Raw genomic sequence first — 14455 nt, forward strand, 5'->3', positions numbered from 1 at the left:
AAAAAGACTGGATAAAGGAGTGACCCCTGATTCTTCTTCTCCCTGCTTCGCATGTGGTTGTCCCTCTTCCAGTTCAAGTCATCTTTAAACCCCAGACGACACCAGGAACATCACTGATGATGTAACCCAGTGCATTACAGAGATGCATCTTAAAACCAAACCTTCAACTAACCAGAATTAAACACAGAGTCGTCACCCAGAGATAAGGCAACGTCTGCTTGTTAGAGGACTGTGTGCAATTTCCGTAGCCTCCACTTTGGTCATATTCCCATAATCCTTCAGTGGTGTAGACGTGCAGCAACATGAATATTCAATTTAATGGAGGACAGTGCAACTCAGGTTATTTTATTTTACAATTACAATATACCAGTGGTCCCACAAATTGCTCACATGCACGCGGAGACATGAGCCAAACTTGAAAACGAAGTGTTTAGTTACAGTTCAGCAATAAAAGCATATATGAAGTGTAGAGTGGCATTTTCAAATCAAAAATGTAATTGAATGAGTCATCATTCCCATTGTTACTCCCTTTGTATTCCTTCTCCTATCACCTGTTTCAGGTATAAAAGAGAAGAGTAGATAAAATAGTTGATACAATCTAATATGACTTGCTTTGAAAGGACATTATATAAAATACGTTTCATCTTACTCTATAGAAATGTAAATCTCTGAAGTGTTCTTGGTGATAATTCAAGGAGAGTTATCTTTCCTATTTCTGTCATTTATTCCTTTTGTGTAAGGCACTCTTCAGTACGGTGTGACCTATGTGGGCAAATGGGGAGGGGGTCAGGCCACTAGTATGAATATAAAGTGGAGATGCTGGGGATTGAACCCAGGACCTCATACATGCGAAGCATGCGCTCTACCACTGAGCTACATCCCTGTGTTTCTCGTTGTCTAATGTCACAAAGAGCAGAGCAGGCTCCTGTTCATAACAACAGAAGAAGTGTTATTGCCATAACTTTAAATAGCATACCCCACTTTCCAATAAATGTGCATTTGTCAGATTTTTCTAACTGCAGACAGCCACACATATGCACCCCGAATTATTTAATCAGTGACGTATAGTGCAATAATCTGTGTAATCATCCATTGAATCAGCTGAATTATACAATCTGTTTCCTCCACATAATTATCGTCTCTCATCCTTTCAACTCTGCCTGCTGCGTAATTATTCCAATTTGATCTTACACAGTCTGACTGCGATGTAATTTTTTTCTTGTAAATGGAAGGAAATGAGCGTGGAAGGCTCAAAAGGCAGGCTTCTCAATATAAAGGCTGAGTTAAAAGTGACAGTGTGTTTGAATGGATTAAGAGCCTGTGCTCGGAAGGAAAATGTCAGCATGAGAAGTTTGCGCTGACTCATTTGAAACAGATATTATCTAATGCCAAAATGAAATGTTAGAAGTAAAAAACACATATCAAGGAAAAGTAATAGTAAGAGTTTATTTGTTTTATGAAATTACTATAAGTACACCATTTTCTAAATGTAAACAAGGCTAAATCCAATACCTCACACGAGCATGCTAGCATGCTAAAGCCCAGAATATATAGCATTATGTTACTCATTTAGCATGCTAACATTTGCTAGTTAGTTTTAATCACGTAGTAAATAGAGGTTTACTTTAGCCACATTTACAATTTGCCTAATGCAGTTTTAGTTCAGTGTGACAGTTTGCCAACATTTGCTAGTGAGCACTAAACACAAAGTAAAATGAGGCTAATGTGTGCTAGGTGGCCAAAATTAGCTAATTAGCACAAAACATCAAGTATGTTTTAGGCTAACATTAGCTAACCGTTAGCTATCCTAAAATTAAGCTCATGTTGTTTCAGTTTAGCATGATACTTTGCTAACATTTGTGAATTAGTATTAAACACAAGTGAGGCTAATGCTAGCCATGCCTTTCAGTTGAACACGTTGTACGAGGAGTCTAAGTCTCAATACTAAAGCTGTGCAGTTTTGTAGATCTGACACCAGTACAGCCAACGCTTTCTTCTCCCTCAGACAATAAAAGCTTTGACACTGAAAGGCCTTGAACATTTTCAGCAAAGCCATCCTGAAAACGGGATATTCCACATCTGCAGGCCCACATTGCAGCACAGCTATTCAGCCAACAGAGGCAGGAGTCAAAAGCTGAGGCAGCATATGAAAAGGACATAAATCTGTGTGTTATCAGCCACCCACAACACTGGTGAGTCTGTTTACAAGAATGACTCTAAATACGTTACTTCACGACCATTCCTTCGTGAATTGTATATTATTTATGCTCACTGTAAAACGTGGACCCTCTAACTGCTGCTAATGATGCCCAGTGCACCCCTCTCTCCTTTTAAGTTAACTCTCCTTTTCTGAAGGGATGAGAATCAAAACATGTTGTCAAGAGCTGCTTAGGACACAAAGGATCTTTCTTATTCTTTCAGAGGTCATGTTTATTATGAAGAAACGATGACCTCAATCGCCTCACATGGTAAAAATCTATAAATAGACTGTCACCGTCTATGCAGACACCTGACTCACAAACACACTCTACATGATGATTATGTGCTGAAATTCATTATGAATGGATGATTTGTTTAAAAAATAAAATGCTTTAGTTACAATAAATCACTAATATGTGGAGGCTTGCAAACTTAGCGTAGGTTAAGGCAATTTGGTGTATGGTCCCTCAGTGGATTGGATCTCTTAGAGTCTACTACAATGGAAGTCTGAACTACCACCTACACAATAGCAGTGGAAGAATGGATTATTCTGTACCTTTAGAAAATCTTATTGAGAAAGAGCTGAAAAGAACATGATAAAATAAGTCTTGGCACAAAATACGGTTTTAAGTTAGAAATGAATCAAAAGAAAAACTCGAACAAGAAATCATCTGAGGAAGTCACTGCGACAAAAACTTTGTCATTAGGTCTTCAAGTAACTGACGTTAACAAATTTCTTTCCATACGTGCTTAAGGGGGAGAACGCATTTGTAACAGTAACAAAATCATCAGTTACAGCTAATAAACTCTTAACTGAAGTTTTGGAAGAACGTATAACGTAAGATTATCCGGTAATGTGAAGACCTCTCTTAAACCTCCTGAAATGCTCAAACACTCATCAGGGCCAGCCTGATTTATATCAGCCATGAGTGATATTTAGTTTTCAAATATTTCTGGATGGTTACGGCAGTACTTTCACAATAACCAATAAGAGAACAAACCCACAAGAACACACAAAAGCAACTGCAAGCGTTTGAGGCTAACATTAGCTAGCATAATACTGTTGACAGATATTGAAAAAAACATTTTATCTTCCACACCACACTTAGTTAGCAGTTTTGTTTCCTACTGTAACGTATTACGAAGTTATTTGATTGATTGGCAGTTGACCACCAAACTTGCAGGTGTATTACCGCCCCCTACTGGACTGGAGGGTGGATCAGTACATTTGCAGAAAGTTGTTGTATCACATTCTCTGTTTGGTTTACATCTGCTTCCTGCAGATTCCGTCCAATGATGCATTAAAGATCTGAAAAATTAAATAATAGTAGTGTGTGTTGTGTTGTTATCATTTAATAATAGCATATTCATTATTATTGAATGTGCACGTTTGAAAATGGAGAGAATATCTGTGATGTTTCTCCTGGAACCTAATCAAGAAATCAGTTAGGATTTTAAATCTCATGCAGTCTGAGTCCAGCTGTTTGGTTACACTAACAAATCAGGCTGGTTCAACTCTATAACATCAGTCTTACAGAAAACTGACATGTCGATGTTATTGTGGCTGGTTCAAATGCATTGTTCCGAATGAACAAAAATAATGCTGCCTATTAATCTCCTTTGACTGATGTTTGCTGGTGGTTAGCCACACCTGTAGCATGGATGATTAAACATGTATGCAGCTGTGAACATCGATTCAAATCTAACGCAAGTCTCTGTTTAAACTGCTTCCTCTTCCTCTGCATTCCCACATTCAAAATGCAGTTTTTCAGATTTGCACACTGCAGATCACACATTTTTTTTTTCTTTTTTTACGCTAGTCATGTATTAATGTCACAGTGAACCGAGGAGCTTCACTTTGTACCGAGCACTTGTTTCTTCAATCAGATCTCAGCGGGGTGGAGGGTACAATGTCGTACTCGCCCCGGGCTCCCTCTTACTCTCCACGCAGTTGGAATGGGTTAACAGGATTAAGGGGACAAGCACTGGGTTGGGTGGAACGCTGAGTATGTTGGCAGTGACTCCATCATGGTATGGAGTCTTTCAGAGAACTCAACATGCAGCGTATTTAGGTCAAATCCAAGAATTGCATACATTAAACGCACACAAATCCAAAACAAACCCGGAGGATGCCGAAGGTTTCACACTGAGGGGAAAAGCATCAATAGATAGATGGATAGTCACAGGAGGGAGAGAAAGATTGACACTGATTAGAGGAGGGCTAAGGAGGTGTTTCAGGGGGGCTGTGCATCTCGGTGCTGCATGTTGATCCAAGAAACCCAGTCTGGATCATAAGGGAGTAGATGTTGGCATAATCTGCTTAATCTGATTGAGGGCAGAGTCGTCTTCACAGGCTCAATAATTGATAGCACCATCTGCCGTGGAATCAGTCTACGTAAGGAATTGGGTTAGAGCAACACGGGGTAATTACATTTTACCTTTGCTGGCCTCAAGGAGACTGATTTGGGATAATTATATTTAACACAGATCTTTCATCGTAGTCACAATGGGGGTCTGCCCCCCAGAACAGAAGAGCTCACGTCAAGCGGATATTATTCAGGAAATTGCAATACTGATTTCATAAAACTGAATTTAGTAGTGAGTAGTGATTTAGATTAATAATTCACTGCGTTTGGTAAACACTCTCTCATCATGTTCGGGACACAGCTGACTCAACGGCTAACTCTCAAAGTACCGCTAGCTCTGATTGGAAATCTCTGCATTAGCTGATTAGATTTAGCGCTATTCAATTTCAGTGATCAGCAGTCCTTTGAAGAATGAGGCTGGTGTGTGTGTGTGTGGGTGTGTGTGTGTGCTTTCACCCATATATATTGTGTTGTCCTTGTGTGTTGGATGTAAATAATTGATTGTTACCATTGTTTGAGCATCTTTAATTCACAGCACATGGACGGATAGCGCACACACACGCTTGTCCCCGTTGACGCGCTTTCAAACATGTGCTAATGTTTCATTGATTACAACACTTTCATTAACACCGAAAACATGCACTTGTGTCGTATGTGATGGTTTGTTTCCTCAGCCAAGCGTTGTGTCGCAACACCTCAGCAGGTGTAGCTGTAGCCACAGGAGAAACCTCGCATCACGTATCCGTGCTTTTTTTTTTTTTTTTTTTGGAATCATCAGGCATATTGTGTGCATGTCACCTGCCACAAACAGAGAAATGCTTCATCTTGGGAATGCTGGGAGCATTTTACCCATGAAGTTAAAGCCAGCCCATGGCTGATATGAGGGGCTTTTTGGTTTCACCTAATTATCTAACTCCCAATGCAACATGCATGCAACACACCTGTAATAGAGCCTGAAGACATTAATGAGAGTCAAAGACAAAATGAAGGGAACAATCACTGCATTTCTGGGATTAGTTCTCTCGGTATGGAAGCAAAATGAATTATTTCATCATCTTCTTGTTGAGGAACGTGCAGGATGGAAAACGTTTTCTTTTGGCAATATGAATGCTTTTACTATATGTTGTAATTACTGCTTTTCTCATACACTACATGAGAGGAAACCTAGTTTGTGTGTCGGTGAAATCAAGTTGGAGGAAAACTGCAATCAAACCTGGATCAAAGGCACTCAATCACTCACCTTGGAGGCAGTGGAAGGCTGAAAGCTTTTAATTCAAGTACCAGAAACATGAAATGATGTAGCAGGGTTCTGCAGAACAATAAGTGGAGATGCTGGGGATTGAACCCAGGACCTCATACATGCGAAGCATGCGCTCTACCACTGAGCTACATCCCCTCTGTGAGCTTTCACTCGTCATATCACCAACGAGCCGTTACATTAAGAGTCATTGCCTTTCTGAGCAGGACTACTTGAAACCATTGTGATTTAATGATTATCATTCAAACGTGTTGTTACATAATACATGGTCCTCTGTGATTGACTGGCGACCTGTCCAGGGTGTACCTCGCCTCTCGCCTGATGACAGCTGGGATAGGCTCCAGCCCCTCCCTTGACCCTTCACAGGACAAGTGGTGACAGAAGATGAATGAAAGCCTACTTTGGAAGTGAATTTTTGTGATTCTACACGATGGAAGCATAGTTACAACAAATGTTCTGCATAAAACTAATTTGGCTGCTACCCAGTCTCCAATTCCCAAGTGTCCCAAGGTGCTATTTGTGATTTGCACCATTTTTGACAAGCAAGGTACAAGAGTACCACTGTCTGTCTATAAAAATGGACAAACCCTCTGTGATATTACCCACAGGATTCCTGAAGAATGTTTTTAAAGCTCTGCGTGGTGTCTCAGGAAATTTCCTGGCGCCTCCTAGCTCCCTGTTAATTCAAAAATGGGCAAAGAGGTGGTGGGCTACCTGTCACTCAAAGCAGCCACGTCCTAGATTTAATTAAAAATGTGTACGTTAATAATTCTGCTCCTGTAGATAAATTGATCAGTCGTGAATTATGAATTAGGAAAATACATTCAGCGAACAAGCCTTGGGACATTTCTTCCTGGACAACCCGAACAAAAATACCAACCTTCATGCATCATTTGGGTGGAATGAAGCTAATCAAATGCTTTAACTGGAGCGTTGATCCAAATCTCTAGGCTTACCTGGGCTTAGTACAACAGTTCAGGCCCACTGCCTGGATCTCTTCCATCTCCGCCTTCAATGAAACAGCAGAACCCATTGTTTGGGGATTACTGGAAAAAGGTTTTAAGCTGTTTGTTCCATTTCCTCCACAGCAGAGGTGAGAGATGGGGGGTAAATCAGTTGGCTACCAACCAGCTGTGACACAAACACCAAGTAGTGGATATCACACGGGGTAGGGATCGACCCCGCGCTCTTCTTGTAATCTGGTTTATCCGGGGGGAAATGCACACATTCAGCAAAATATTTCCGCGGTATGTTTTTATGAGTTCCCTTCGACTGACAGCTTGATTGATAAACTCAGACGGAGGGAGGGAACAATCTGCACAGATGTTGCACATGAGATGGATTGGAAACAGGGATGTAGGGGCGAGGGAGGTGAGAGGGGGGACGCAGAGAGGGAGACGGTGTATTTTGGGTTTAATTAGGAAAATGAAAGCTGTTAACTGAATGAGTGTGTCTGTGTGTGAGTGCATGTGGCCCCGGTGCTCTTCAGAGCAGAAGTCCCCTGCCTTTTGTGACACCCCCCCTCCCTCCCTCACACAAGCTGTGACTAAATAAGCACTGAAACAGAATTAATATCCATGAGTGTATCCACTACTAACCCGGCGATTAGATCCGTCACAGGCTTGCTAGATTAGGTGCACGGACTTGACGCCAAGCAATCGGCTATTTTATTTTCTTTCTTTTAACAAAGTCACCTCCTCTGTCCGCGGTGATGTCCAAGGACAAGGTCAATGTCACGTGTGTGTGTGTGTGTGTTTGCCTGCCTGGCCCTAAAGCCGATCAACGAGCAGCTCCCTCGCTGATTCCGAGCCATATAATTGCGTTTGCTGGAGGAGGTGCCCCTCTGTCTCTACCCATCTCTTTCCTGCGTCTGATTTTCTTTCCTGTCACCCTCTTCCCTCGCAACAATCCCTCCAGCCTCGACCAGTGTCTCCCAACCCGTTAGTCACACACATGATGCGGCGCCAGAGAGAAAACCTTTTGGCCAAAGCCGGTGTCTGGTCTTGGCTGACACACACACATGCAACCACGCACATACGAACATATATTTAGAGACCACTATGTATAAACATGCATGCACGGCGACATACACATTAAGCGAAGGAGTGCAGGGTCACGGATTGCAGCTTCCTTACGTCAGGGTCTGAATATTAATGCGAGGGGACAGATAAGCAGCCGTGGCAATCCCTTTAAGGCCGTACTCCTCTCTGGTTGGTGCCTGTGCTTAATTTATGCCAATCTGTACTCCCAATTTATGCAAATGTTGTGCTTCTATTTGAGCCACTGTGTGCGGAGTGACTTGAAGGTTTCAGTCAGCGTGTCCTCATTTAATTTACTGATACCTGGAAGCAGTTATTTTTTATTTTTTTGCTTAGGAATCCCCATTTACTGTTTATTATTTGCCAGTATAATGCCGTGAACAAGTGTCTGGATGATAAATCAGAATTTGCTTCACCCGTCCAGAAATTTCAGCATCAGCCTCTTAGCATGTTTTATTCCAGATTGATTTCACTCGACGACCCAGACATGCATGCGGACCTCCACAGTGACAATGATAAATATCCTCCCCACCCAGAAAAAGCCATGGGTGGGTTCTCGTGAATCGCCCTCAGCTCCAAACGGCCGCTGCGGCCCTCGCTGATGAAGACATCCATTGTGATACCGAGTGACGTTTAGTCATTCAAAAGTCGTTGCGGCCGCGTAAAGATGAGACACGCACAGTGTGAGCTTAATCAGGCTCGATTAGAGACGGCGCCGCTCACTTCTTAGCTCCATTTGGCTTTCCTTTGACATCCCTGCCTCACCTCTGACCCCTGACCTCCTCCTCCTCCTCCTCCTCCTCGTCCGTCCGCCTCGTCTACCAAATCCTTTAATCCGGGCTCCTCTGTGACCCCTCCCTTTATCCCCAAAGTTGGGGTACATGTCTGCACCCCCGCCCCGTGAAATCGGTTGGTCGGCATCGCCGGCCTCTCCTCCTGGGGGATAAGAGCAGGAAGCGGGAAGGAGAGCATAAAATGGCTGCTGAACAGTTAATCAAAAGCATGGCTGAGCTTAAGAGGTTGTAGCTGATTGTTCCCGAAAATAACTCATCATCATCATAACAGTAAGCTTTCTGTGCACCAAGCCTGCAGACAAATGACCTCACGTCTACCTTTAATCATCTTTACTTTAGATGCCCCGCCCCCTTGTGATGTCAGATGTTTGACACGTGGATTAAGGAAGAGATTTAAAAAGGAGCAGAGCTGGAGCACATAGTTTAAACGTCCATGTACACACTTTGCATTTTTTAAACAGCCTGGTCTCATTTTCTTGTTGGAAACTGTACTGGATTGTGTGATTATTGTAATAACATGTTACACTTTAACTACAGGAGGCTTTTATGTCATTATATTACAGGGCAAACCCTGTCATTACTCCATAAACCCATCATGAGTGAAATAAATCCTTAATTCTGAGGAACATCCAATAAAAAATAATAATAATAAAAAAAACTGTGCGAAGATCGTAGTACATGTTCTGCTGAAGAAAACATAGGTGCGCACATGCACCTGTCTCTCCCGTCATTATCTTACCTGACTGTTCTGCCTCTTCCGGAAGGCGGGGCCGTACATGGCTCCCTTCTAACCAGCTCTCGCAGCCCTCCATATCACTGTGATCCTTCCTGCGCTCCGGCTCCACCGACAAAACGCGCGCCCTGGGATTGTTTTCTTTATTTTATTTTTAACGCGATCCCCCCCTGCTTTTATTTCCCCGTGCAGTTTAAACTGAAGAGCTTTGTTTCGAGGAGCGGGACAGGCTCGGCTAGTGACAGCAGGGCACAGAGCCACCGGGAGAGAGGAGCGAGGCTACCGCGGCTCATTATAGCCCAGGACGCCGGACGGTACTCCTGCACGAGAGAGGACGCCACTTTGGATTACTTTAGCGCGCAGTTTGTGACTGGAACACGGCACAGATGCCACTACCACAATTCAACCCATGCTTCTGAGCATGTCGCTTTTATTGACTGGATAATAAATCCCTCACATTTGCGCGGAGCGGAGGCGCGCACACTTCTTCTTCTTCTTCTGCGCTTTGTGCACATCGCAGCTACGGGGAAGCAGTAACCTGTAGCAGAATAACAAATTGGACGCGTTTATTTCATTTAGAAATAATCAGCGCAACGTATTTACTTATTTAAGAGGAGACTTGAGCTTTTTTTTTTTTTAAAAAAAACTCAGAGAAACCTGCGAAGCTCGGATCAAGATCAGGATGCAGCGCAGCTGAGAGCACGAGTTCTGGACTTTGGTGTTAAATCAACTCAAATCTGACTTCCACCTCTCCGGTACAGGACGGAAGCTAAATCAGGATGACTCTCGGCGGTGCGATGCTGATCCTGCTCCCGGTGTGCTGCCTGCTCTCCTCTGGCTCACTGGCAGCGAGTCTCGGCGGACTGGAAGGTGAGTGCAACCCGCAGGGTGGAGGAAAACAAAAAAAGTCAGGTGATGGATGATGATAATCAAACCTGCAGTGAGCTTTAAAAACAGATATCTATTTTTTAGAGGGGGGTGCAACATAAATCTGTCAGTGTGGGTCATGTCTCCAAGTAAAAAGGCATCTTTACAAGATTCAAAACACACACAAGAGGCTGGAGCTGCAACTTTAATGAAATTTGCTTTGTGATTTATGTCATGAACTACAACCACAAAGATGATGGATAAGCTTTTGCGGCAGTGTTGTGCCAAGAACACCCCAAGTTTAGCTGGCTCTCAGCCTTTGCTCTTTTACGCGCTCAGAGCGCGGTGCCAGAGCTCTGCCTTCTGCTGCTTTTATTGTTGCTTGACCAACAGTGATGCTGGCGAAACAAGCAGGTGCCAGACTTGGCCAACAACAAGTGCGCAGGCAGGGCAGAAACGCCGGGCTGAGCTGGTTCATCCAGACACGTAGCCGATCAGCTTTGAAATTTAAAGGGACAGTTCAGTCAAGTGGACTCTCTGCTGGTGGGACTGATGCATGTGGGGAATCTGCCTTTTTCATTTGCCCTCATCGGGAGAATGCAAAGGTCAGGATCAGTGGCTCAGCAGTGATTCAGCATCTTGCTCGGGGTCACTTCAGCAGAGGGGTCGCAGAGAGGAGATGTAGACTTGGATTGCTGAGCTCTGAAATGATCCTGCGTGCCAAAATTAGTAAATTTCTTTCTAATGTGGCAATGTGCATCGTGTTTGCCTCCATTTGTGTCATTTCTGTTTGGAGGGTTATATGGTGAGGAGGAGGAATTCAGCAGAACCAGACTCAGATTTAGTATGGCCATAAGTCAGAGCGAGGAGAGGACAAGCCCCGGCTCTCTAACAAGCTCCCTCTTTGTGCTGCGACCGCCGGGGTCAGCGGCGCAGACTTGCCAGCCTTCCTGTTTTCTGAGAAGCGACCGAAGACATAAAACGAGAGGAGACATCCATCACAACAAAATAATAAGTCCCGCAGAACTATGTTGTGACCCTGTGGAGATCGGGTTGCACTCTGCATATGCTCATACGCGTTATCCTTGTTGTTTTCTCCTCACTTGTGTTTAATGGTTCCATCTGTGTCACCACTCCTTTCAGTCCACATTCTTCCATTAATTTTTCAGTATTTTCTTCCTGATTATTTGCTTTTGGTCATTTCATTCCCTCTCTACCATGTGATGGTGTTTACACCCAGATGCAGCGAGGAGGAAAAGATTTAGAGGTTGCGTCACTCTGCTCATTGACCATTAGCCCGTACTCCAGTCACCTGACTGTTAATGGGCTTTGCCCCGCTGCTGCACTCTGCAGCGGAGCTTATTGTTCTTTAACCCTTTGTCTTTCCAGTCCGTGATCGACCTACATCTTGCACTTGCTTGCCGTGGATTCAGGCTTGTTTCCTGAATGAAAGCAGTGTCTGGAAGTCAGCTCCCTGTCCCTTTATTATTATTATGCAACTATGGCCTGTGGCATTCTGGCCCCGCGACGAATACAGTCAGAGCGAGAGCCAGTAAACCGCTATGAGAGAGAAAGAGAGAGGCAGATTGGGAAACCTCCCCACTCTTCTGCAAAGAGAGGTGGATCTCATTTTCACAATGATTCAGAAGCGCAAAAGTAGTTTGGATTTCTTTGCAGCGCTGCTGATTTTCTGCCCAGCCAGAAACATCAGAGATTGTAAGATATGCGAAAAGAGGCATAACTCCCAAACTGATTAAAATCACAACACCGTGTCGCTCGGAGAGTGAAAGTAGTCATGCGTTATAATAAGTGTAGAAAGCCTCTTATATAAGACAGAGGAGTTGCAGCCAGTCAGGTGACGTGTGTTTGTGTTGAGCTAGGTTTGGATGTTCAGTAACATAAAAGCAGCATCCTGATACTATCCTGCCTTCTGATTTTATTCTCCTAAAAGATTATAGATGCAGACTGACATTTAAGGTCTCCACGGAATGAATCCTAAACAATTATTACTTTTCATCTAGCTCGTTCTAAAGGTCAGAAATCCAGGCAAACACGGCTTTGGACCTTTGTTTTTGCATATGCTCCATATTCTCCATCTGTGTTGCATCAGAAAAGAGTCGTTAGCTTTTTCTCTGGCGCTCACGGCGCTTATGATACATCTGTTTTTATCGCCCTTGTGTTTATATTAACTGTTGGTGCGGCTAATTACACTGACGCGGAACTGTACCAGCTCCCCGGTTAAGTGTTTGGGGAAAAGTCATAAAGCTGCTCGGCTGAGTTAAAAGCGTCGGGATTTAATTTGAAGCAATCTCATACACGCCTGCTTTGATGGTCGTAATTCTTATCTTGCAGTAAATATTAAGGAAAAAACTTTACATTGTGTTTATGTATAGCAGCTTCTCTGCCACGTCCAGTCAGTTTCACTGGTCTAGCAGCAGTTTTAATGCCTCTCACGTGAAACTCATTAGGGTGTCGGCACACATCGGAGGGCGTAGCGCCTGCATGGATCAGGCTCCATTTACAGTGAGAGGGAGAAGAGCCGTGTCCAATTTGATTAGCTTGGTTAGTCAGAAACTATGCAGGCATATAGGCCACTCGGTGTCCACCTACTGCGCCACCTGCCCGTCTCGCCAAAACTATACTTTTTCTTTGTTTGCAGTCAACAAGAGCTTAACAAGAAGTCTGTTCAAACATTTCTCGCTCCAGCAGCTTTTAGTGATCGAAGATGTATTGCTCTATTGTAGTTTTGGTTTTCAGTGCTGGCATTTGCAGTTGGGCCGGCGGTGCAAACACAGTTTACGCCATCGTTTCATTGGAAACTGTTGTATGCGTCCGCTTCAGACATGGATGTGGTGAGGGTCAGATTAACCTAAAACTGGTCTGGTCGGAGGTTCTTTTGAATTCCGCATGCAAGATGTGAAACTACCGCTTTGCACCAAATGACAAGGAAGTGTTCAACTGTGGCACTTAGTGATGTGTGTGAAAAGTACAACTGTTGCCAGCCTTTTTTGGCTACCAAGCTTAAGTGGATTCCACGGTTTTCCTGCTCGTCCAGCTGCCCTACTTTTGAAGTCAGATTTAAGAGACATTGTAATCCAGAAGCATTTCTTGTGTGTTTGTTTATGTAGTCGGAAGGCGGTAAATTCAGAATATGTTCAAACTTGACACAGGTAAGTGTCTTCAACATATTCTGAATTTACTGCCTTCTAGTGATGCTTCCTTCGATGATTCAGGATGTCTTTTGCATGCATTCACAGTGTTGTATGTCATAAGATCTTTTCCGCGATTCTCAGGAATTGAGATTAAAATGCGTTGGAGGGATGAGGGGCCTTGTGACGTGCAAAATTCTCAGTATTTCAATGATTTCATGTCTGGGAAATGCCTGGGGATTTGGGTTGAGGCTGCATTGTTGTCTCCCACTGGGGAATATGACGCGGTTATGCAAAGACAAGAGAACAGCTTCCTCTTTCTCATCCGTGCATCCCATTGTCTATTTCTGTCATTGTTTTGCAGCCCCTCATCTATCTCTTTTTTGCCAAGTGTAGCTGAGAGGGGCCTTGCCGGAGTTGAGTGGTGCCATGGGACCGGAGAAAGGCATCCGAAAGGCTTTTAGCGCTTCTGTCACTTCCGTCTGATAACCCTTTGCCGTGGCCATAGCTTGAGTGCATTTATGGAAAGCTGCTGCTTCTCCTTATGCGTATCTTTCCTTATCTTCATCAGGAATACGTCAAGTGTTGTCTCTCCGTCGCTTCTTCTAAATCTTCCCATATTCACACCTAAAATGGGCTGTGTTTTGATCCGATACAGGGTGTAATATGACACAGTATTGTTGTGTTGTGATTCGATTCATGTTCACCGGGCAATTGAGACAGAACAGCCGAGATAAAGTTCTGACATGCCCTGAACGGTGGTACGTGCTTACCAACAGGTTTACGATTGCTCATCTTTTTGCAGGAAATTTGGAAATGAAGCATGAGCAGCGAGTGTGGGCGCTGGAGTTTATTGCTCTTTTGTGGTTCGTGTGCCAGTGTCCTTCGCCTGAACGTAATCTCCTTTTTTATAAATTTATGGATAGTAGTACCCATAAATTGGTGATTGCAGTTGGGTGGAGACCATCTTCTCTACACCCACCCAGTTGTTCTGAACGGAGTGTGATTATTGTGCCCGACCGGACCGACCTGGGTGGGGAACGCCCCCGG

At 43.8% G+C, this 14455-nt stretch overlaps 1 protein-coding gene across 1 annotated transcript in view; it reads left to right on the forward strand.

Moving 5' to 3' along the window:
* Window positions 1-9445: 9445 nt before the first annotated feature.
* Window positions 9446-14455, forward strand: part of sema4f (sema domain, immunoglobulin domain (Ig), transmembrane domain (TM) and short cytoplasmic domain, (semaphorin) 4F) — a 53836-nt gene continuing 48826 nt past the window's right edge. Inside the window, exon 1 of the mRNA XM_084548613.1 lies at window positions 9446-10259. Coding sequence (XP_084404739.1) covers window positions 10169-10259 — 91 coding nt within the window. The 5' untranslated portion in view covers window positions 9446-10168. The remainder of the gene's footprint in view (window positions 10260-14455) is intronic.

The sequence above is a fragment of the Chelon labrosus genome (assembly GCF_963514085.1).
Source record: "Chelon labrosus genome assembly, chromosome: 1".
NCBI lineage: Eukaryota > Metazoa > Chordata > Actinopteri > Mugiliformes > Mugilidae > Chelon > Chelon labrosus.